At 41.1% G+C, this 24200-nt stretch overlaps 3 protein-coding genes across 3 annotated transcripts in view; all 3 read right to left on the reverse strand.

The window, feature by feature from the left end:
• LOC116223820 (tripartite motif-containing protein 16-like) overlaps positions 1-24200 on the reverse strand; it is a 72927-nt gene that overhangs the window by 23183 nt on the left and 25544 nt on the right. The window lies entirely within an intron of this gene.
• On the reverse strand, positions 3560-6331 carry LOC105893929 (tripartite motif-containing protein 29-like). The gene is made up of 4 exons (XM_031581895.2): positions 5721-6331; positions 4554-4675; positions 4120-4351; positions 3560-3883 (listed from the first exon to the last, which is right to left on the reverse strand). Exons 1-4 carry the CDS (start codon positions 6303-6305, stop codon positions 3722-3724), a joined length of 1101 nt encoding a protein of 366 aa, XP_031437755.2. The 5' UTR covers positions 6306-6331; the 3' UTR covers positions 3560-3721.
• LOC116223825 (stonustoxin subunit beta-like) lies at positions 16057-18834 on the reverse strand. Its single transcript, XM_031581900.2, has 2 exons — positions 18638-18834; positions 16057-16646 (listed from the first exon to the last, which is right to left on the reverse strand). Exons 1-2 carry the CDS (start codon positions 18744-18746, stop codon positions 16129-16131), a joined length of 627 nt encoding a protein of 208 aa, XP_031437760.1. The 5' UTR covers positions 18747-18834; the 3' UTR covers positions 16057-16128.

Consider the following 24200-nt stretch of genomic DNA (forward strand, 5'->3'; position numbering starts at 1 on the left):
CGTATGTCCCAAGTCACTCCCATTCTCCTCCCCCTTATGCCACAAGCCGCTCCCCTTCTCCTCCCCCTTCTGCCACAAGGTTTCTTCCTGATTAACAGGGAGTTTTTCCTTGCCCCTGTGGCCATTGTGCTTTCTCTAAGGGGGTTCAGGCCCTGGGCTCTGTAAAGTGCCTTGAGACAATTATATCGTTTTGGCGCCATATAAATAAAATGAAATTGAATTTTGTGTGTGTGTGTGTGTGTGTGTGTGTGTGTTTGTATTGTCGTGATTGATTCTGTATCTGTTTGTTGTTTGCATGGAGTGTGTGTGTGTGTGTGTGTGTGTACGCATGCGTGTAAATGGAGTTCTTTTTATATGAGTGACACTGAGTGTGTAAATGTTCCAGTGGCTGTATATTCAAAAGCATGAATGTGTGTGTGTGTGTGTGTGTGGTTGTGTGTCGCTGTGTGTGATGTTATACGTACATGTTTACATGTATGTGGGTTTGCTAATTTGATCATGATTCTATGCAAGGGTGTATCCCTGTGTGTGCATGTGTGTGTGCACGTTGTCTGTGTGTGTGTGTGATAGCTTGCATGTCTTTATGTCCAACTTACACTGTGAGAACTCCTCTCTGGTCACTGGTTCAGGAAAAACAGCCTGGACCTCAGACACTGAGACAGAAAACATCACATTACAGCCCATTAAACTGAGAGAGAAGGGCATTCATAAATAGATTCATACATTCATCAATTCATTATCTCAATTAGACCAATATTTCTACAGTCATTTTCACACTTCTGTCAATACCATGTACACTTTTTCAAAACACTAAACACATTCACAAGTGAGCTAAACTTTGGATACTTGTTCATTGCTTTGATACAAAATGTATTCAATGACCACTTCTTCCTAAATTCATGGATACCTGTCTCAGTCAATGTTCACCACCAGTAACACTCTGTGTAACTACAGCAATTTTGCAGACATTTAGATACTCTGCTCAGAACAGTTCACTTTAAAACTGGACAACATTTAGATCGCTGTTGATGGAAAGATGCAGTATTCGGCAGACAAAGGAATACTCTTGAAATAAGACAGATTATTCTCATTGTTTTCAGAAATTGTGTTCAGTTGTATGCTTTGTTTTGTTTGTTTGCAAACTTTTTATCAAATACAAAAGTGGTACAGAACAGCATTTGCATTGAAATGTCTATGTGCGATGTAGTTGTTGCTGAAGACATTTTCCCATCACAGTTTTTTACAATCACAAACAATTTGAAGCATTGCAAAATGCACATGTTATGTGTTGCTGTATCCTCCATTTTGACATAGTTTAGTGTTGCATTGCTTAGTACATATTGTAATACCAAACAAATACAGTCAAATATGAAATTCAGCTATATGCTTCAAGACAACTTTATGCTAAATGTTCTGTGGTAAACTATAGTACCAAGAACAGTGTGCAGACATGTTTCATTCCCAGTACAGTAAGTGAATCAACAGCACATGAGTCTGCTACTAGAAGTGTCCTGCAGCCTTAATGGTGTCCTCTGAATGGACTGTGAAATCTTTATGAACTTCACATTTACAGTACCGCAACATTCTCCCTTGCCTTGAATCTTTAGCACATCTTATCCAACCCTGAAATCCCCCATATTCCACAAATATTTATAAGGCAAGTGTGATTTCTGGGTCACATTTTTATTGAGAGTCCATGACTTACATATACTACAGTAATAGTCTCATTGAGAGCCCATGACTTACATATACAACAGTAATAGTCTTAATGAGCGCCCATGACTTACATATACAACAGTAATAGTCTTAATGAGCGCCCATGACTTACATATACAACAGTAATAGTCTCATTGAGAGCCCATGACTTACATATACAACAGTAATAGTCTCATTGAGAGCCCATGACTTACATATACAACAGTAATAGTAGGAGAATGTTTTCAGCAACAACTACATCAACTACAGTTGGTAACAAGACTGCAAACAATCAAAACAAAGCAGAAAACGGAATTCATTGAAATAAGACTATAAAGATTTCTTATAAAGATTCAAGGCAAGGGATAATGTTTATTAAAAAATCACCATAGATCAGCATTAGGGCTGCAGGACACTTCTAGTGGTAGTCTCATGTGTTGTAGTTTCACTTACTGTACTGGGAATCAAAAGTGTCTGCATGCTTTTTTTGTACTATAGTTTACCATCGGAGATTTAGCATAGAGCTGTCTTGAGGCTTTTAGCTGAATTTTATATTTACTGTATTTGTTTTGTTTTATAATATGTACTGTAAGAGATGTCATACGTTTTTCTTATCTTTTGCAATGCAACACTAAACTATGCAAAAAGGATACAGCAAGACATAATATATGCATTTTGTAATGCTTCAAGTTGTTGTTTCTTTTAGTTCACTGTACATTGAGTGATGACGTAGTTTAATGTGGGAGAGCTTATGCTATAGTTATGGCAGCGTGAGTCACGTTTGGGTGAGGTATAAAGTGTTTTGGTGGTTGTAGTGTGTGTGTGTGTGTGTAGAGCACACTGGTTGAAGACTTTTGATGTATTTCTTTTTAAAACAATGGATTCTTTTTAAAACAAATGATACAAAGCCATTGAGTTTCAGCTTTGCAGTTTGTTTCTGAACCTGAAATGTAACTCCATCTCTGACCTCCTTTGGCTTCCGTTTTTGTCTGTGCTTTCCCTGATCACAATGTAAATTTTAAGATCTAGTAATTATGCTTTACTCTCTCCTAATCCCTGGATAAATAAGGCTTTAGTTCATTTTTACACATGATTAATATCAAGGCCTTTATTTCAAACTCTGGAGCCCAACCACACCTCCATGCCTCCTACGTCTCACAGCTGAAAGAGGGTTTTATTGAGATCAGATTATATCAGTGATAAGATACAGTGAAACTATTATTTCTGTGCTAGACCCCTGATGTAATGACTTACTCAATGGTGGCAGCCACTCCTTACTGCTTGTTCTTCTGACTGGGAGCTCAGGATCAGCATCTGGGATCCCAACACAGAGAGACACTCATTCACCAAGCATCTGAAGACCAGACTCACACACTTATTTTCAAACCCTGACCAAGCCCATATAGTTTTAGTTGGCTTCATCTTCCGGTGTTTTGTTTTCTTTAATGTTTTTTCTTATCAACTTTGACAGACCCTTGAAAACACGTTTCACTTCAGCTGTGAAAGCAAATGTTATTTCTTAGGCAACTGCCTTTTCCTTTACCAAGGGTTATTCAGCTTTGCAGTGCTTAGATATAACATAAAACCGTCCCTGGTGTCCAGGAATGTAACCTAAACTCTGTTCACAACATTTTTACTGAGGTGTCTAATGCCTCAACCCAAACTGAGATCAAATTTCAAATGCAGTTTTAACTCATAGTGTAAATGCTAATACAGACACATGAAATTAAAACAACATATTTCATCAGATGGCTTCAGCAAACTAGAACTCAGAGGGCTACAAACCTGATCAGTGTATTAACTATTGATACTGTGTGTGTGTGTGTGTGTGTGTGTGTGTGTGTGTGTGTGTGTGTGTGTGTGTGGCAGAGAGAGAAAGCGAGAGAGAGACTCACATTCTAAACTCTGGATGATCTGGATATTCGTTACTGTTGAGAGATACAGAAAAATACATCAAAATGAAGTGGGATCCTTGTCTTCTCAAACTGTGAAATAAGGAATTCATCATTGAGTCAGTTCTACATGTTTATCCACCTGCTGCAGATATCTTGACTACTTCCTGCCTGAAGATGTCATCCAGCTGCACCTTCACTCCAGAGACAGATTCCTTCACAGCCTCAAAAGAGAAGCTTTGGTTGAAGGTCATGCTGGGCGAGGAGTGAGGAGAGTCTCTGATTGACAGGACATTCTACAGAGAGAAATACATAAAAGGTGAGGCAGACCACCTGAATATTCAGCCAGGTCTGTGTTTCCCCAAAGGCTGCAGACATGATGGGTGAATTCAGTTGGTTTAGTGTATATGCACTCATGTGTTTAGGTATTTGAATATGTTAGACACATTAAGACATTACATTAAAAGATCTAGAAATGATGCATTTTTCCTCTCTTAAACCCACATGGATGCTTTATTTCAAATTCTGTCACCTTGAGGAAATGGATGTGATCCTCTGTGTGTGAAAGCTGCTCCAGCTCAGCATCTCTCCTCTTCAGCTCAGCAATCTCCTGCTCCAGTCGCTTCAGGAGGTCTTCAGCCCGACTCACCTCAGCCTTCTCCTGATCTCTGATCAGCTCTTTCACCCTAGAGCGCCTTCTCTCAATGGAGCGGATCATCTCAGTGAAGATCCTCTCACTGTCCTCCACTGCTTTCTGTGCAGAGCTCTGTTAGGAGACACACAAAGAGGAGGGGGACAGGAGACACACAGAGGTAAGTAAAGGAGCAAACTCACTCGTGGTGTGACTGGCTCTTCTTGATCAAATGACCAAATCCTGCCAAACCATGTCTTTCTGTGATGGTCTGTATCATGTAGAGATGGCAGCATAACGGTGATGACACAATAACAAGCGATTGCTGAGCCAGCTGTTGTCTTATGTGGTCAGTTCTCATCTTGAGAGTCTCCACAGCCTTCCTCAGCTCCTGCAGCTCCTTCTCTCTCTCCTGGATTCTCTGCTGGAATCTCCTCTGGGTCTGCCCCAACTGCCTCTGTTTAAAAAAAACAAAAATAGCTTCTTTTCACCATATTATCGGTGGATTGATGATGGTCAAAAATCACACATGACAACTGAACATTTATAAGCAAAAACCTTTAAGTACATTTGAGTCTTTTCAAGAGATATAATGACACACTGAAGTGGTCGCTATCATCTTCAAGTAAAAATCAGGCTAAAGCCATTAGCTAAGTTCAAGAGATGTCATATGGGGAGGTTGGATAACGGTGTGTGGTCCATATTATGATGTGTGTGTGTGTGTGTGTGTGTGTGTGTGTGTGTGTGTGTGTGTGTGTGTGTGTGTGGATAACGATGTGTGGTCCATACTATGCGCCACTTTGTGTTTTATTTTGATTGCATGTTTTGGTTGCCGTGTCTTTAATTAGGACCACTCATTATTGGAACTCTCTGCCGGGGGCACCGCCCCCTTGACTGCACCTAACCTGCGGCTGACTGCGTAGTAACAGGTGCTGGTAATTACCGCTTTGATTGGCACCTTTTTAAAACGAACAGCGAACAGTCTGTGAGGTGCTGGACATCCGTCAGGATTGGTTAGAGTGCCATGAAGGCCCAGTCTGCTGCACGAGGTCAGGGTTCTAAGTTTGTCTGTTGCTTCACATTTTTATCACAACTCTCTGGATGATTCTGTTGTGTTGCTCCCACCGAACGAAGAACCTGTACACAGAGTCCCATCTCTTTAAACTGGGTGGTGTAGTCGGATCTACACTGACTGTACACATAGAGTCCCATCTCTTTAAACTGGGTGGTGTAGTCGGATCTACACTGCCTCTTTAAACTGGGTGGTGTAGTCGGATCTACATTGCCGCTCCCCATTACAGGAGCACTGGTATTAAACAGCAAAAACTTGTCAAGCTGGCTCAGAACCTGTAGAACCTGTTTTTACTCAAGACCTGATAATCATTTCCTGATTCCTAAGACTGGTGAGATAGTATTCTTGTAGTTATAGTATTACATTCACAGTTAGTATGTATAAGCGCCCTCATAGAAATGTTGGACACACATGTAGCTCCAGTACTGACCTGTTTGTGTGTCCGTTCTGCTGCAGCAGTGACTGTGTCATGGCCTTTATGTTCGTCCATCGTGCACAGATAGCAGATACAACTCTGATCCGTTCGACAAAATATTTCAAAAACCTTCTTATGATGAGAGCAGATCCTCTCCTGTAGTTGGCCTGTGGCATCAATCACTGAGTGTCGTCCAGGAAAAAGTTCATTGTGAACTTTGAAGTGAGTTTCACAGTAAGACAACAGACAATCCAGACAGGACTTCACAGCTTTGAGTTTTCTCCCAGTGCAGACGTCACACTCCACATCTCCAGGTCCAGCATAACAGTGAGCAGGAACATCAGTTTGGATTCTGGTCTTCCTAAATTCCTCCACTATTTCAGCAATCAGAATGTTTCTACTGAGAACAGGTCTTGGCCTAAATGTCTGTCTGCACTGGGGGCAGCTGTACATGCCTTTACCATCTTCCTGATCCCAGCAACCTTTAATACAGCCCAGACAATAAGTGTGTCCACATGGAACGGCAACTGGATCCTTCATTAGATCCAGACAAACTGGACAAGTGAAAGAATCCTCTCTTTGGGTCGAAGATTCCGCCATTTCTCAGAGCCACGATCACACACAGGGAGATAACAGTGTGTGAGTTCAGTTTCTGTGTCATGTGTTTTATTCTAAAGGGGAGTGGCAGAGATGTTGTTGACACACTATTGAGGAGGAGTCAGTCAGATTATTTGAGAATGTGCGTCTGTGTGTGTCTGTGTGTGTGAGTGAGAGAGAGAGAAAGAGAGAGAGAGAGAGAGAGAGAGAGAGAGCGAAAGAAAGAGGAAGAAGGAGGGAGAGAGAGAGAGAGGAAGAGGGAGGGAGAGAGAGGAAGAGGGAGGGAGAGAGAGAGAGAGAGAGTGAGAGAGAGAGAGTAAGAGGGAGGGAGAGAGAGAGAGAGAGAGAGAGAGAGAGAGAGAGAGAGAGAGAGAGGGAGGGAGCGAGAGGGAGTGTAAAGCTGGTATACCTGAGGAATCAACACAGTGCTTGGTGTGACATGGTGTTCATGAGAGAACTTCATCTGCAGTGGGTCTGAGAACTGGCTGTTTGGATGTGCAGTTTTGCCTTTAAATCATTTAGCAGCTTTAATTTGAAATAGTGAGGCATTTACACCAACAAAAAGTCAAAACAGCATCATTCCCCGTCTCTATAGTGTTTCAACAGGAAGGTAGAGAGGAGGAGGAGGAGGAGGAGGAAGAGGAGTGACTACATTAGTATTAAAACACCTGGCAAGCCTATTGGCTGCTCAGTCATATACATCATGCCTAAAACCAGGAACTCAAGAATAAAATATACAACAAGTATTTTAAAGAATTCGTTTTTAATTCAAGACCAACAGATGAATACGATGGCTGTTTTTGCCCCCACAAAAACTGTGTGGAATATTCTCTCATTTGCCACTAAAGAAGGAGAGATGAGGGCAATCTTTCACCAACTGGACCCAATGCAGGGGCAGTAATGTATCCTGAAAGTGTCCATGAAGTATTGGGCTTTCCCATCAGGTGTTAACCTATTGATGTAGAATGTTCTTTGTGGAAGAGGAGTCCCATTAGACTGCATGTGTCATGGAATGTCGGACGACACAGGGAATGCTGGGAGATGGAGTTTATTATTCCCATTAAACTGCATGGCTTTCTGGGGACTGTGTTCTCCCATGTTAAGCCACGCCCCGTTCTATGATGCATTGTTGACTATACCTATGGAAACAAGCACTTCTTGCCCCTCCCCTCAAACCCCTCCCCCTCTAATCTTGCCCTCCTATCAAACCCCTCCCCTTCTTATCTTGCCCCTCCCATCAAACCCCTCCCCTTCGTATCTTGTCCCTCCCCTCAAACCCCTCCCCTTCTTCTTCATGCAAGATGGAGAATTCCAGAACTTAAGAAATGCTTGCACAAAAACCTCTGAAAATACTTGAAGGTAATTTGTAAAATACTTTTAACTTGAACCTGTTATTCAACTGTGCTATATCAAAAAACCATCGCAAGGCCTGGGGTTTTTGTTGACATAAGTTTACATGCTAGCAAGATTTGATCTGTGCTTTAGTTGTTTGTGTAGTATTACGTTACCTAGTTAGTTAGTTAGCTTGCTAGTTTTAGACAAACTATGAGATGGGTTAATCAGGAATAAAGAAAATGTGTTCTTCATTAAATAAAGTCCATTGAAGTATCTGTTGTTTGCCATTAATGTGTGGTGAACATCACTCTGCCCAGGCTTGTTTACTTTGTCTCTTCACCTCAAAGGCAAATCTGAGAGATTTTGAAAATGGAGGAAGATGATGAGGAGGAGCAAGGGGGGGTAGTGTTCCTCTGTGGGTGGTGTTGTGTGTCAGAGAGACGCAGAGAGAGTCAAGGTAATGTTGAACCAATGGGGTGGGAGGTGAGGTACTGTTGAACCAATGGGGTGGGAGGTGAGGTAATGTTCAACCAATGGGGTGGGAGGTGAGGTACTGTTGAACCAATGGGGTGGGAGGTGAGGTAATGTTCAACCAATGGGGTGGGAGGTGAGGTAATGTTCAACCAATGGGGTGGGAGGTGAGGTACTGTTGAACCAATGGGGTGGGAGGTGAGGTAATGTTCAACCAATGGGGTGGGAGGTGAGGTAATGTTGAACCAATGGGTGGGAGGTGAGGTAATGTTGAACCAATGGGGTGGGAGGTGAGGTAATGTTGAACCAATAGGGTGGGAGGTGAGGTAATGTTGAACCACACACACACGCACACACACACACACGGGTCGGTTTTTCCTACAGGCGGTATGGGCGGTCGCCTAGGGCGCCACTCAGAGAGGGGCGCAAAAAACTGCGCCCAGCAAAAAAAAAAAAAAAAACAAGAATTGTGTTTTTTTTTTTTGCTGGACAGTTTTTTTGGCGCCCCCTTCTATATCTCCGACCAATATTTTCACATAAAAAAAATCTAACATTAGGGTAAAATGAGCCGAAAAGCGAAAACGGAAGGGGTACGTACGTCCTTGGTGTTGTCAGAACATGCTAGCACAATGAGGCGTTTAGTTAGAGTGTGTGCGTGTTCAAGAAACTTTGAAGAACAAAATAATGAAGAGGCAAAAGCCATCCGGATCGCAATTTATGAAGAAAAGAAAGGAAGAAGAAGAGAAACGTGCCAAGGAGAAAGGTAAATCCTTAAATCCTGTTCTAGCCTAGAATGAATTCCAGATAAGAAAACGTTCACGAATGCGTGAATTGCCCCTTAAGGATTTTACAGAGGCGGGTATATAAAAAATGATATGTCCATTTATTCTACATTATACAAAAGACGACATGATTCAAATAGGGGCGCACATATAAAGCCAATAGCCAGTGCAACAACACTACACATATCTTACTCGTTGCGTCATAGAAATTTGAGTAATCATAACAACGTTAGTTTTGGTGGAGCGAGCTAGCCAGTTTAATTAGACATGATTCAACTAACTAGCTATGCATCTTGGAATAAAAAAATGTCAGGCTGTCCAAATACACCAAAATGCTTAATAACTACATAATAGCTACATTTAACAAATGATGATAATACATACTTTTGTTATATCATTTTAGATTCACTTTTAGAAGACTAAGAAAACATTATTTGCAGGCGATTGGGAAGATGACGTAGAGGTGTGTGTGTGTCCATAAACAGTTGAACAGGGGGCGTGGCCAGAGCGTAGTCCAGCACAGGCGTGACATTTTCTCAGTGTTTTGTTCTTGAATTAATGTTTGTTCATCGTTGCGATCGTTGTTGTGTTTATGTGAAAGAAATGGGGGCGCCAGGAGTGAAGCTCGCCTAGAGCGCCAAATGTGCTAGGGCCGCCCCTGCACACACACACACACACACACACACATACACTCAGGCTCTTCATGTCCAAACCTACACTCATCACAGAGTCACAGGTTTGGACAGCAGTGGAATGATGGCTGTGTCTGACTAAGACTCCATCTCCTTCTCTCTCTCTCCTTCTCTCTCTCCTGGATTCTCTGCTGGATTTATGGAACTCCCTCTGTGGGTAAAGACACAGTTCCACTTAACTGAACTGTCAGGAGTGGACTACCTCTACTTAATGCTCCTGCATTTCAACAGGCAGCGCATCTCTCTTTCTCTTTCCAGATTTAACAACCAACACCCCTGATCTAATGAAAGCATATGTCTTGCTATAGTACTCTAGAAGTAGTGGGAAACGGTACCCTAAAGAAGAGGTGTGACACCATCTATTTGACCACGTCTGTTAACTTGAGGGTTTGGTTGAGATCTGGTTGGGGTCTCTTATTAATCCCAATATCTTATCACTAGAACTGGTATAACAACACAATCAATATCTTATCACTATAACTGGTATAATAATAACACAATCAATATCTTATCACTAGAACTGGTATAATAATAACACAATCAATATCTTATCACTAGAACTGGTATAATGACACAATCAATATCTTATCACAATAACTGGTATAATAACACAATCAATATCTTATCACTATAACTGGTATAATGACACAATCAATATCTTATCACTATAACTGGTATAATAACACAATCAATATCTTATCACTATAACTGGTATAATGACACAATCAATATCTTATCACTATAACTGGTATAATAATAACACAATCAATATCTTATCACTAGAACTGATATAATAACACAATCAATATCTTATCACTAGAACTGGTATAATGACACAATCAAGCCTGATTTATGTATAATCAGCGGTACTCATCTCATCTGTTTGAGGAGGGTGTTTTCCAGAGGCACTTTTCTCTGCTCCAGCTTTACCCACGAGCACAATTCACCGTTTTCTCCTTCAAGACCAAAACACACATGGAAATACACAAAATTATACAAAACAGTTTTAACTGAACCATCCATGCTCCACAGATCTGATTAACAAAATAAAACATCAAGAAAGGTGCAAACCAGGGTCACACGAGTACAATGTAACTATATGAAATCATCAATGAAAACAACCGAAACTGCAACTGCACTGATCTATGTGAAATCCACAGTATGGTTCTATTGTAGAGCCTCTGCAGCATACTGCTGTAAATCACAACCTCATTTGGGTAAATTACAGTGAATTAGAGCATCTTACTATAGAACTGTAGAACTCATGCTTATTACTATTCATCACAATTACATAATGAGAAATGCAGCCTGATCAGTTCAACATCAGTCCATGTCTGATAAACAGGTCAGAGAGGTTAGAGACTTTTTCAAAATCGGCTAACAGAGCTAGCGCTGTCCAGTGACCAGTGAGCTAGCGCTGACCAGTGAGCTAGCGCTGACCAGTGACCAGTGAGCTAGCGCTGACCAGTGACCAGTGAGCTAGTGCTGACCAGTGAGCTAGCGCTGACCAGTGAACTAGCGCTGACCAGTGAGCTAGTGCTGACCAGTGAGCTAGCGCTGACCAGTGACCAGTGAGCTAGTGCTGACCAGTGAGCTAGCGCTGACCAGTGACCAGTGAGGTAGCGCTGACCAGTGAGCTAGCGCTGACCAGTGTACTAGCGCTGACCAGTGAGCTAGTGCTGACCAGTGAGCTAGCGCTGACCAGTGACCAGTGAGCTAGTGCTGACCAGTGAGCTAGCGCTGACCAGTGAGCTAGCACTGACCAGTGAGCTTCACCTCCTTTTTCCTCTTTGCTTCCTCATGAGGAAAGAATGAGGAACGTCCAGGTGGGCTGCCACATTAACCTCAAAGACAAATACAACTCCCTCATTAGCATATTTACAATTATCTAATGATTAAAAATGGTGAACTTCCCTAAATGGCTTCATCCAATATTGACTCATCCTACAATCCAAGCTCATCACTACTGATACATTGTTCAAATGTCCAAATTAAAATATAGTTGATCCTACCAGGGCAATACCAGTAGACAGCAATGTAATGTAAATAACACAGGAAATATGATCAATATGATGTTCTTCTCAAAACAAGGCACAAACTTTAGGACAAAAAATGAGAGATTATGTCAAAAGCAATTCAATTCAAATCATTTGTTTACATACAGCTGCATTCGTGAACCCTGTCAATACCCGAGCTGCACACTGATGAATTAAATGTACAGGAAAGGAAATATATAGACTTCATTTAGTCACTGACTGGACCAGATATGCACACACGCCACAGCAGCTGGTGGTGGGACGTGCCACGCAGTGCGAGAGCTTCCTGGTGTGCCTGGCTTTGGACCCTGTGTCCCTCTGGTACAAGTCTGTCTTCATGATCTGGCTTTGGACCCTGTGTCCCTCTGGTACAAGTCTGTCTTCATGATCTCCTTCTTCGTCCCCCTGACTCTGATCCTTGTCTGCTCGCTCCGCATCGTCTCTGAGCTCAGGCGAAGGCATCTGGATCGCCATGGCAACATCAAGAGGTGGTGGTGGTGTTCGGTGTCTGCTTCCTGCCCAGCAACGTGGCCCAGGTGCTGATCTGGGTGAGGATTGGGTCGCAGAGGACGTGTGAATCCGTGGAGGTAATAAACGTGGTCTTCTACCCCACGCTGACCCTCACCTTCCTCAACAGCATACTGGACCCTGTGCTCTACTACTTCTCCAGCCCCGCCTTCCAGCGGGTGTGCAGACAGCTGGTGAGACTCCAGAGCACAGAGGGGACGGTGGACACAGGGGAGGACGGGACTAAAGACAGCAGCTCCCAGGCTGACAGACAGGAGTGAGGGGTCTGAGGCTCCTGCTGCTCCAAGTGGAGACGGACACATTTCACTCATGCTGTCATGTAGTGCTTACTGTTTTAAAGCTCCTTTAACAGGAATATTCTGCATCTATGAGTATGTGATTTACACAATGTACGTTTGAATTTAGAAATACTGTATTTTTCTCATTTCTATTTATATAATATATAAAACTACTATTGAAAGAACATATTTACATATTAGGCCTTCTTTGCAAACACAAAACATGTATTCACGTATTATTGTATATAAATTTAAATGTAATAAATAGATGTAGACATTTTAAAGAAATGGCTATTTGATTGAAGTTAAAGATCTACATTACACAGACATGAAGAAGGTTCCATTAATTGGTGATTATTTTCAACATGTAACTTTGTGACGATATATATTTAGAGTAGAGATGAGGACACAACTTTCACAATCCATTAAAATGTCTGTTTTTGACTCTCAAACTAAAAGCAGGTTGCCTTACAGTTGCTGCAAGGTATTTCTCTTCTGTTACTGGAACTCAAACAACTCCAGCTCCGAGTTCTGACTTCCGGGGTAAATGGAACGCACCCACGGCAAGAGGATGGTTCTCCATCAGGTAAATGGAACGCACCAACAGCAAGAGGATGGTTCTCCATCAGGTAAATGGAACGCACCAACGGCAAGAGGATGGTTCTCCATCAGGTAAATGGAACGCACCAACGGCAAGAGGATGGTTCTCCATCAGGTAAATGGAACACACCAACGGCAAGAGGATGGTTCTCCATCAGGTAAATGGAACACACCAACAGCAAGAGGATGATTCTCCATCAGGAACAAGGTTTATTCTCTACAATGGTGTGCACCAAGGGGGAGATCATGGTTTCACATGAGGGTTCGTTGCCCAAAGTAAAACCACCATTTTTAGCCAATTTAGTGGAAATCAATGGGAGGTTTGGGACCAAAGTCCTTTCCAGCATCATTCCAAAATGACCACCCTGTCTTCAGCTGTGAGTGGACCCAGGTATAGGCAGACACTAAATAAATGAAACATATGATAACACTTTCCAATTGAAAACTAAACACTTTTGAAAAAGAAATTGAGCCAATCAGTATATTCTGCTCACTAATTGCCGTAAAAACATTTCAAGACTATGGTGACCCTGTTTAGGACTGTTTAGGGAAGTTTCGCCTGTCCTTGACTAATCTGCATCCCCTATGCAGAGACCCTTTAATTAATACTGGCCTGTCCTTGACAGCCTGCACCTGTAGAAACTGCACTGTCATGATTTTAGAAAACAGGCCTCTCTGCTTGACCTTACATGACACTCGTCTCTAAAAACAGGCCTCTCTGCTTGACCTTACATGACCCTCATCTCTAAAAACAGGCCTCTCTGCTTGACCTTACATGACCCTCATCTCTAAAAACAGGCCTCTCTGCTTGACCTTATGTAACCCTGTGTCCACAGAGAGACTCTGGGTAGACACTATTATCAACTAAACTCTACAATATCTGTCACTAGGTTCACTCAGGGGTATCTTATCTCTAGGTTCGTTTAGGAGGACTGCAGTAGTGCTTAATTACATTAAGATATCCACCCAAACCCACAATAACAACAGCAAACCAATCAGATCATGTTTCAAAAAGTATGAAATTATATTTATAAAAATATCAGTACATCATATGTAATTTCAGGATGAAGGGGGAGGAAGATAAATGCTACTAATAACAGTGTGCAATATGCTAGTGTGTGTGTGTTATATTTCACTATATGTTTAAATTTGGAAGTTCATTAAGTAATCTAGGGGGATGCTGATAAGGATATTTTGTTGCTCAAGGTTAAATGTTAAGTTAAATGATCTAGAACAATTCAGTGTGGTATAGTATATATCTAAAAATATGTAGTGCTGTAGTGTCAGTGTGTGAAATGGCTTGTATGAAATATCAATTAACCCTAACTACCACTAATAAAAACAGGTGGCATATTCTATTCAACGCAGTTAATTCAATACGATACAAAGCACAAAGTTTCAATACAATACATATGATATATACAAATAATCAAAGAATATATACAAAGAATGTTGGATGCAACACCAAAACAAAATGTAATGCCTTTAACGTGAGATCTAAAAAAAAAAAAAAGCTCGAGCTGATGTCAAAATCTGTGTGATCAAAATGTCCCGTCCTACCACGCTCCTGTGTGGGATGGTCCAGGGGAGAACGCTCTACGGTCTCGCGGGAATCAGTCACTCCATGGAACGCAGGCTAGCGCAGAAGAATGGAACACTCGGATCTTCACAATAACCGTTGATGCGGCATTCAGGGGTGGGGGGAAAAACCAGCCAGGATAAGTTCAAAATAAACGTAATCTTCATGTAGTCAGTCTACTTATATTCTAAAGTTCTATGTTATATCTAAGCCACTATTTTGTTATTTAATCTTATCAAATATCCCGATCTTAACTCTGTGTGTACGTGTCTCTGGGTTGATGGTGCGAGTGTGGGAATGCAAAAGGAAGGGAAAATGTATCGTTCTCCCTTAGAGGGGAGGGCTTAGGGAGTGTCTCACAATACCCAGTACAATTCTAATGTGAATAGAGTTAGGGTTCATCCACTTCTAGCAAGTGAAACTAACGAGGGTTACACTTACATGACACTAGTCTCTAAAAACAGGCCTCTCTGCTTGACCTTACATGACCCTCATCTCTAAAAACAGGCCTCTCTGCTTGACCTTACATGACACTCATCTCTAAAAACAGGCCTCTCTGCTTGACCTTACATGACCCTCGTCTCTAAAAACAGGCTTCTCTGCTTGACCTTACATGACACTTGTTTTTGCAAAACTGTTCCGTGTTCATCACACCACTGTATTTTGAGAAGGTCCTCAATGACTTTTCATTTTGCCCGGATAAAGGAATTTCAATACATTTAACAAAAATACTTCTGAAATAAATCACACACACACACACACACACACCAAGAAAAATAGTACATTAAAGCACATTGAATGCCAGTCTATGACTCTTTATTCATTATTTTGCACCAGAAACATTTTAAAACATACTAGTCTCATTATAATGGTATTAATAAAGAAACAGAGGAACACATTTTAAAACATACTAGTCTCATTATAATGGTATTAATAAAGAAACAGAGGAACACATTTTAAAACATACTGGTCTCATTATAATGGTATTAATAAAGAAACAGAGGAACACATTTTAAAACATACTGGTCTCATTATAATGGTATTAATAAAGAAACAGAGGAACACATTTTAAAACATACTGATCTCATTATAATGGTATTAATAAAGAAACAGAGGAACACATTTCATTGAGGGTCAATTATTGGATGAATACAGTCTCATTAAGATTTACTTTCATGGTACATAATATTGTGGTTGTCATATAAAACCAGGTATCAGAACATGTATGCAATAACAGAGGGACTAAACACTTGGGAGAGTGAGGTTATGCAACACAGAGCTCATCAAAACCTTTCACACACAATGTCTTATGTCTGCTGTGGTGATACTGCATGTGTTACAGCAGAGGTCTAGAGGTCAAGATATTGTAATAGCTGGGGTCCAGAGATGGGGGAATGGCTTCAGTCGGTTGTTGTCCCCAAGATCAAAGATTCTCAGGCCCAGCTGCTAGATCCTTACGTGTGAGTGATGTGTTAAATGAAGTATTGTGTGAGATATATGTGCTAACAGCATCTAGACTTGTCAGTCACAGCAGCTTCACCGATGATCTTAAACCTAGATAAAACCCAGGGTAGAGTGTGTGAGTGAATGTGGTCTGGACTCTGTGCAGGAGGGTGATTGTGTCAGAGATGCTGTAGAAGGCCAGAGTTCCTGCCCTGTGATCCACATACACTCCTATTCTGGAGCTGGCCACTAGAGGGAGTTTAGTGTCTTTATTATTGTGTCTGAAATAGGAGCTGCTGCTGCGCAGGATCAGACTCCAGGAGTGATCATTACATCCAAACCCACACTCATTACCCCTTCCTCTCCTGCTGATGCTTTTATATGAGACTGATATCATAACCAGCTCCCCACTCCTCTCAACCTCCCAGTAGCAGCGTCCAGACACACCCTCTCTACACAGCACCTGCTGCCACTTATCAAATCTCTCTGGATGATCAGGATATGACTGGACCTCATCTCTCTTCTCCACCCTCCTGTTCCCCTCAGACAGATGGAGTTCTCTGTTTGCTGTGTTTGGATCCAGTGTGAAGTGACAGGAGTCTGATGGAGGAGAAGACAGGACAAACTTAGGTATTTATATATTTTAGGTGTGTGTGTGTGTGTGTGTGTGTGTGTGTGTGTGTGTGTGTGGTTGTTTTATATGATTCCTTGCATGTGGGGGAAGAGATTTATTTCTGTGATTTCCTCTGTGAGGGAATGTTAAACATATAAGTGAGATTTGTTTTTGTGTGATTCTGTACATGTTTATCATTAGTTGTTTACCTAAACTTATCTCTCTATCTGTGTATCAAAATTACAAACCAAATTCTCTCTCTTATAGCGTGACCTTTGCTCTCAAATACTGATGGCTGCGGAAACATTGTTCCTCATCACCATATCCATTAAGTACATACACGCATATTAGCAGCCGAACTCTATGAACTAGACTATCTTCACTGTGGGATGCTGCTGTAGTCTCTCCACCTGATCTACACACACACACACACACACACACACACACACACACACACACATACACACACACCCTCCTAGTCTAGACTATCTTCACTGTGGGATTCTGCTGTAATCTCTCCACCTGATCCACCTCCACACACACACACACACACACACACACACACACACACACCCTCCTAGTCTAGACTATCTTCACTGTGGGATGCTGCTGTAGTCTCTCCACCTGATCTACACACACACACACACACACACACACACACACACACACACACACACACACACACACTCCTAGTCTAGACTATCTTCACTGTGGGATGCTGCTGTAGTCTCTCCACCTGATCTATACACACACACACACACACACACACACACACACACACTCCTAGTCTAGACTATCTTCACTGTGGGATGCTGCTGTAGTCTCTCCACCTGATCTACACACACACACACACACACACACACACACACACACACACACACACACACACACACACACACACACTCCTAGTCTAGACTATCTTCACTGTGGGATGCTGCTGTAGTCTCTCCACCTGATCTACACACACACACACACACACACACACACACACACACACACACACACACTGTATACCCACTAAGCTGTTCTACATACACACACACACACACACACACACACACACACACACACACACACACACACACACACACACACACACACTGTATACCCACTAAGCTGTTCTACAATACTTGAATGCTCACTCCTCACCTTATCCACTATCAATGTTGTATGTATAATGTATATACCATGTTATGTTTGTATGTATTGTGTACATTTACCACATGTATGCTAGCATGCTCATCTTGATACGTGTATGATTTCATCTGCCATGATTCTGATTGTCCCCCCTCCCCTTCTGCCACAGGCCAATCCCATTCTCCTCCCCTTCTGCAACAAGCCCCTCCCCTTCTGACACAAGTCCCTCCCCTTTCCATCAAGCCCCTCCCCTTCTATCTCCACCCGGCCGGCTCCAAGCAGAAGGGCCCCCCCTTATGTGCTCTGGTTCTGCTTAAGGTTCCTTCCTGATTAACAGGGAGTTTCTCCTTGCCCCTGTGGCCATTGTGCTTTCTCTAAGGGGGTTCAGGCCCTGGACTCTGTAAAGTGCCTTGAGACAATTATATCGTTTTGGCACCATATCAATGAAATTGAATTTAATTTTGAGTCTGGTGTCTGTCTGTGTGTTTGTGTTTGATTTTGTATCTGTTTGATGTTTGCATGCAGTGTGTGTGTGTGTGTGTGTGTACGCATGCGTGTAAATGGAAATCTTTTTATATGAGTGACATTGAGTGTGTAAATGTTCCAGTGGCTGTATATTCAAAAGCATGAATGTGTGTGTGTGTGTGTGTGTGTGTGTGTGGTTGTGGGTCACTGTGTGTGATGTTATACATGTTTACATGAAGGTAAGTTTGAATTTGTAAGTGGGTTTGCTAATTGATCATGATTCTATGCACGTGAGTGTATCCCAGTGTGTGTGCACGTTGTGTGTGTGTGTGTGTGTGTGTGTGTGATAGCTTTCATGTCTTTATGTCCAACTTACACTGTGAGAACTCCTCTCTGGTCACTGGTTCAGGAAAAACAGCCTGGACTTCAGACACTGAGACAGAAAACATCACATTACAGCCCATTAAACTGAGAGAGAAGGGCATTCATAAATAGATTCATACATTCATCAATTCATTATCTCAATTAGACCAAGATTTCTACAATCATTTTCACACTTGTGTCAATACCATGTACACGTTTCAAAACATTAAACACATTCACAAGTGAGCTAAACTTGTGATACTTTTTCATTGCTTTGATACAAAATGTATTCAATGACCACTTCTTCTGATATTCATGGATACCTGTCTCAGTCAATGTTCACCACCAGTAACACTCTGTGTAACTACAGCAATTTTGCAGACATTTAGATACTCTATTCAGAACAGTTCACTTCAAAACTGGACAACATTTAGTTGATGGAAAGATGCAGTATTCGACAGACAAATGAATACACTTGAAATAAGACTGATTATTCTCATTGTTTGCAGAAATTGTGTTCAGTTTTGTGCTTTGTTTTGTTTGTTTGCAGCCTTGTTACCAACTATACAAAAGTGGTACAGAACAGCATTTGCATTGAAATGTGCTTGTGTGATGTAGTTGTTGCTGAAGACATTTTCCCATCACAGTTTTTTACAATCACAAACAATTTGAAGCATTGCAAAATGCATATGTTATGTGTCGCTGTATCCTCCATTTTTACATAGTTTAGTGTTGCATTGCTTAGTACATATTGTCATACCAAACAAATACAGTCAAATATAAAATTCAAGACAAATGTTCTGTGGTAAACTATAGTACCAAGAACAGTGTGCAGACATGTTTCATTCCCAGTACAGTAAGTGAATCAACAGCACATGAGTCTGCTACTAGAAGTGTCCTGCAGCCTTAATGCTGATCCGTGGTGTCCTCTGAATGTAGTGTGAAATCTTTATGAACTTCACATTTACAGTACCGCAACCTTCACCCTGGCCTTGAATCTTTAGCACATCTTATCCAACCCTGAAATCCCCATATTCCACAAATATTTATAAGGCAAGTGTGATTTCTGGGTCACATTCTCTCAATGAGGGCCCATGACTTACACATAAAACAGTAATAGTCTCATTGAGAGCCCATGACTTACATATACAACAGTAATAGTCTCATTGAGAGCCCATGACTTACATATACAACAGTAATAGTCTCAATGAGAGCCCATGACTTACATATACAACAGTAATATTCTCATTGAGCGCCCATGACTTACATATTCAACAGCAATAGTAGGAAAATGTCTAAAGCAACAACTACAACTACTACAGTTGGTAACAAGGCTGCAAACAATCACAACAAAGCAGAAAACGGACTTCATTGAAATGAGACTATAAAGATTTTTCTAAAGATTCAAGGCAAGGGAGAATGTTCATAAAAAAAATCACCATAGATCAGCATTAGGGCTGAAAGACACTTCTAGTGGTAGTCTCATGTGTTGTAGTTTCACTTACTGTACTGGGAATGAAAAGTGTCTGCATGCTTTTTTTGTACTATAGTATACCATCTGAGATTTAGCATAGAGTTGTCTTGAGGCATTTAGCTGAATTTCATATTTACTGTATTTGTTTTGTATTACAATATGTACTTTAAGAGATGTCATACATTTTTCTTTTCTTTTGCAATGCAACACTAAACTGTGCAAAAAATAGGATACAGCAACACATCATATATGCATTTTGTAATGCTTCAAGTTGTTGTTTATTTTAGTTCACTGTACATTGAGTGATGACGTAGTTTAATGGGAGAGAGCTTATGCTATAGTTATGGCAGCGTGAGTCACTTTTGGGTAAGGTATGAAGTGTTTTGGTGGTTGTAGTGGGTGTGTGTGTCTGTAGAACACACTGGTTGAAGACTTTTGATGTGTTTTTAGTGATGGGGGTATACAGTATGAACTCAATCAGAAGTAGTTTAACATGTTCTTTTTAAAACAAATGATCCAAAGCCATTGAGTTTCAGTGGTGGAATGTAACAAAGTATTTTTACTTCGTTACTTTACTTAAGTACATTTTTACGTATCTGTACTTTACTTAAGTAAAAATAATAGTGCATACTTTTTACTTTTACTCATTACATTTTTTAGCTATTATCTATACTTTTACTCCGCTACATTCTACAATATGTGCTGTTACTCGTTACATTTTATGAACATAGTTTCGCCAAAATGTTGCCTACACAAAACTATGGATTGCGTTGCTGTTTTGGAAGTTTAAACCAATCAGGTGGCTCTATCAACTCCAATGATATCAGAGTGCGCGTTTGGCAGCAGCACTAGCGGTTGCTTTGTCTGTTATAGTTGAACATTCAGCCTGACTACTGGCTATTCAACATGGATCCAGAGTCGGCCTGAACTGAGCCCTCTGATATGAGCCACCCTTGGCCCGATTTAAAAGATATGTTCGAGTTCAAACGCCCCAAGAATGACTCCTGGAGGTTTCAATGCGTTTCCTGTCTCCCTCAAAAAAAGGAGTTGCTAGCCCTCAATAATTCGCCCTCAAATTTAAAGTAGCATATCGAGGTAAGCAGAGTGATTGCTATGCTAAGTTAATGTCCCTGACTTTTGAATATTGATATATGTATTTAATTCGTTTACTGACATGATATTATAATGTTATCTAGCGAAATGCATGTTGACATACAGCAATAGCATAAAAAAAACATGATTGGACCTTCATTATATATTTAACGTAGTGGTAAGATAAAGCTGGTAGGTTAGCTATGTCAAGCTAGCGTGCCTTGTTCTGTCCAGTTTTACAATCACATTTGTTTTTCATGTTCCATGTTTCCCTTTTTTACACGTTTACAATTAAATAAAAGATTTAAAGATATCACATGGTGTCTTTATTGGTTTGGCTTAATGGTATTAACTTTGCAAATAATCCCTGGTAGATAACTTGTCATCCGCAGAATTGTAAGATATAGTGTGAACAGTATTACAGATGGTAGGCACAATAAGTACACCAACCTTTCCAATTAACAAATGTTGTTGCTTATAATTATTACTAGTAGTGACATCTGTAGAGGCATTTATTACCAGTAGCTATTTCTTTATCAAAATGGCACAGCCTAGACATTGAGAGACAACCCATTGCGTGAGTACTTTTACTTTTAATACTTAAAGTAAATTTAAAAGTAAGTACTTTTTACTTTTACTTAAGTAGGATTGTTGATGTAGTACTTTTACTTTTACTTTTATCTTCCTGGGTACTTGTACTTTTACTTAAGTACTAAACTTCAGTACTTCCTCCACCACTGTTGAGTTTCAGCTTTGTAGTTTGTTTCTGAACCTGAAATTTAACTCCATCTCTGACCTCCATTGGCTTCTGTTTTTGTCTGTGTTTTCTCTGTACATTTTAAGATCTAGTAATTATGCTTCAATCTCTCCTAAACCCTGGATAAATAAGGCTTAGGGCATTTTTAGACATGATTAATATCAAGGCCTTTATTTCAAACTCAGCCCAACCACACCTCCATGCCTCCTACGTCTCACAGCTGAAAGAGGGTTTTATTGAGATCAGATTATATCAGTGATAAGATACAGTGAAACTATCATTTCTGTGCTAGACCCCTGATGTAAAGGCTTAGAGGCTGTTAGAATCAGTCAGTAATGACTTACTCTCTGGTGGCAGCTTCTCCTTACTGCTTGTTCTCCTGACTGGGAGCTCAGGATCAGCTGTGAAAGCAAATGTTATTTCTTAGGCAACTGCCCAATTCCTTTACCAAGGGTTATTCAGCTTTATAATGCTTAGATATAACATAAAACCGTCACTGGTGTCCAGGAATGTAACCTAAACCCTGTTCACAACATGTTTACTGATGTGTCTAATGCCTCAACCCAAACTGAGATCAAATGTCAAATGCAGTTTAAACTCATAGTGTAAATGCTAATACAGACACATGAAATTAAAAGAACATATTTCATCAGATGGCTTCAGCAAACTAGAACTCAGAGAGCTACAAACCTGATCAGTGTAATAACTATTGATATTGTGTGTGTGTGTGGGTGTGGGTGTGTGTGTGGGTGTGTGTGTGTGTGTGTGTGTGTGTGTGTGTGTGTGTGTGTGTGTGTGTGTGTGTGTGTGTGTGTGTGTGTGTGTGTGTGACAGAGAGAGAAAGAGAGAGAGAGAGAGAGAGAGAGAGAGAGACTCACATTCTAAAGACTGGATAATCTGGATATTCTTTACTGTTGAGAGACACAGAAAAATAAGTGGGATCCTTGTTTTCTCAATTTGTGAAATAAGGAATTCATCATTGAGTCAGTTCTACATGTTTATCCACCTGCTGCAGATATCCTGACTACTTCCTGCCTGAAGATGTCATCCAGTTTCTTCTCCAGCTCAAATTCCTTCACAGCCTCAAAAGAGAAGCTTTGGTTGAAGGTCATGCTGGGTAAGTCTTTAGAGCGAGGATAGTCTCTGATTGACAGGACATTCTACAGAGAGAAATACATAAAAGGTGAGGCAGACCACCTGAATATTCAGCCAGGTCTGTGTTTCCCCAAAGGCTGCAGACATGATGGGTGAATTCAGTTGGTTTAGTGTATATGCACTCATGTGTTTAGGTATGTGAATATGTTAGACACATTAAGACATTACATTAAAAGATCTAGAAATGATGCATTTTTCCTCTTAAACCCACATGGATGCTTTATTTCAAATTCTGTTACCTTGAGGAAATGGATGTGATCCTCTGTGTGTGAAAGCTGCTCCAGCTCAGCATCTCTCCTCTTCAGCTCAGCAATCTCCTGCTCCAGTCGCTTCAGGAGTCCTTCAGCCCGACTCACCTCAGCCTTCTCCTGATCTCTGATCAGCTCTTTCACCTCAGAGTACCTTCTCTCAATGGAGCAGATCATCTCAGTGAAGATCCTCTCACTGTCCTCCACTGCTGTCTGCGCAGAGCTCTGTTAGGAGACACACAAAGAGGAGGGGGACAGGAGACACACAGAGGTAAGTGAAGGGTCAATCCTGCCAAACCATGTATTTCTGTGATGGTCTGTATCATGTAGAGATGGCAGCATAACGGTGATACCACAATAACAAGCGATTGCTGAGCCAGCTGTTGGCTTATGTGGTCAGTTCTCACCTTGAGAGTCTCCACAGCCTTCTTCAGCTCCTGCAGCTCCTTCTCTCTCTCCTGGATTCTCTGCTGGAATCTCCTCTGGGTCTGCCCCAACTGCCTCTGTTTTAAAAAAAACTGCTTCTTTTCATTGGTGGATTGTTTACAACAATGATGATCAAACATCACACATGACAACCGAACATTTATAAGCTAAAACCCCTTAAGTACATTTGAGTCTTTTTAAGCGATTTAATGACACATTGAAGCGGTCGCTATCATCTTCAAGTGAAAATCAGGATAAAGCCATGAGCTAAGTTCAAGAGATGTCATAATGGGAGGTTGGATAACGGTGTGTGGTCCATATCATGCGCCATGTTGTGTTTTATTTTGATTGCATGTTTGGGTTGCCGTATCTTAAAATTAGGACCACTCATTATTGGAACTCTCTACCGGGCACCGCCCCCTTG

This window comes from Clupea harengus, chromosome 15 (assembly GCF_900700415.2).
Source record: "Clupea harengus chromosome 15, Ch_v2.0.2, whole genome shotgun sequence".
Classification (NCBI taxonomy): domain Eukaryota; kingdom Metazoa; phylum Chordata; class Actinopteri; order Clupeiformes; family Clupeidae; genus Clupea; species Clupea harengus.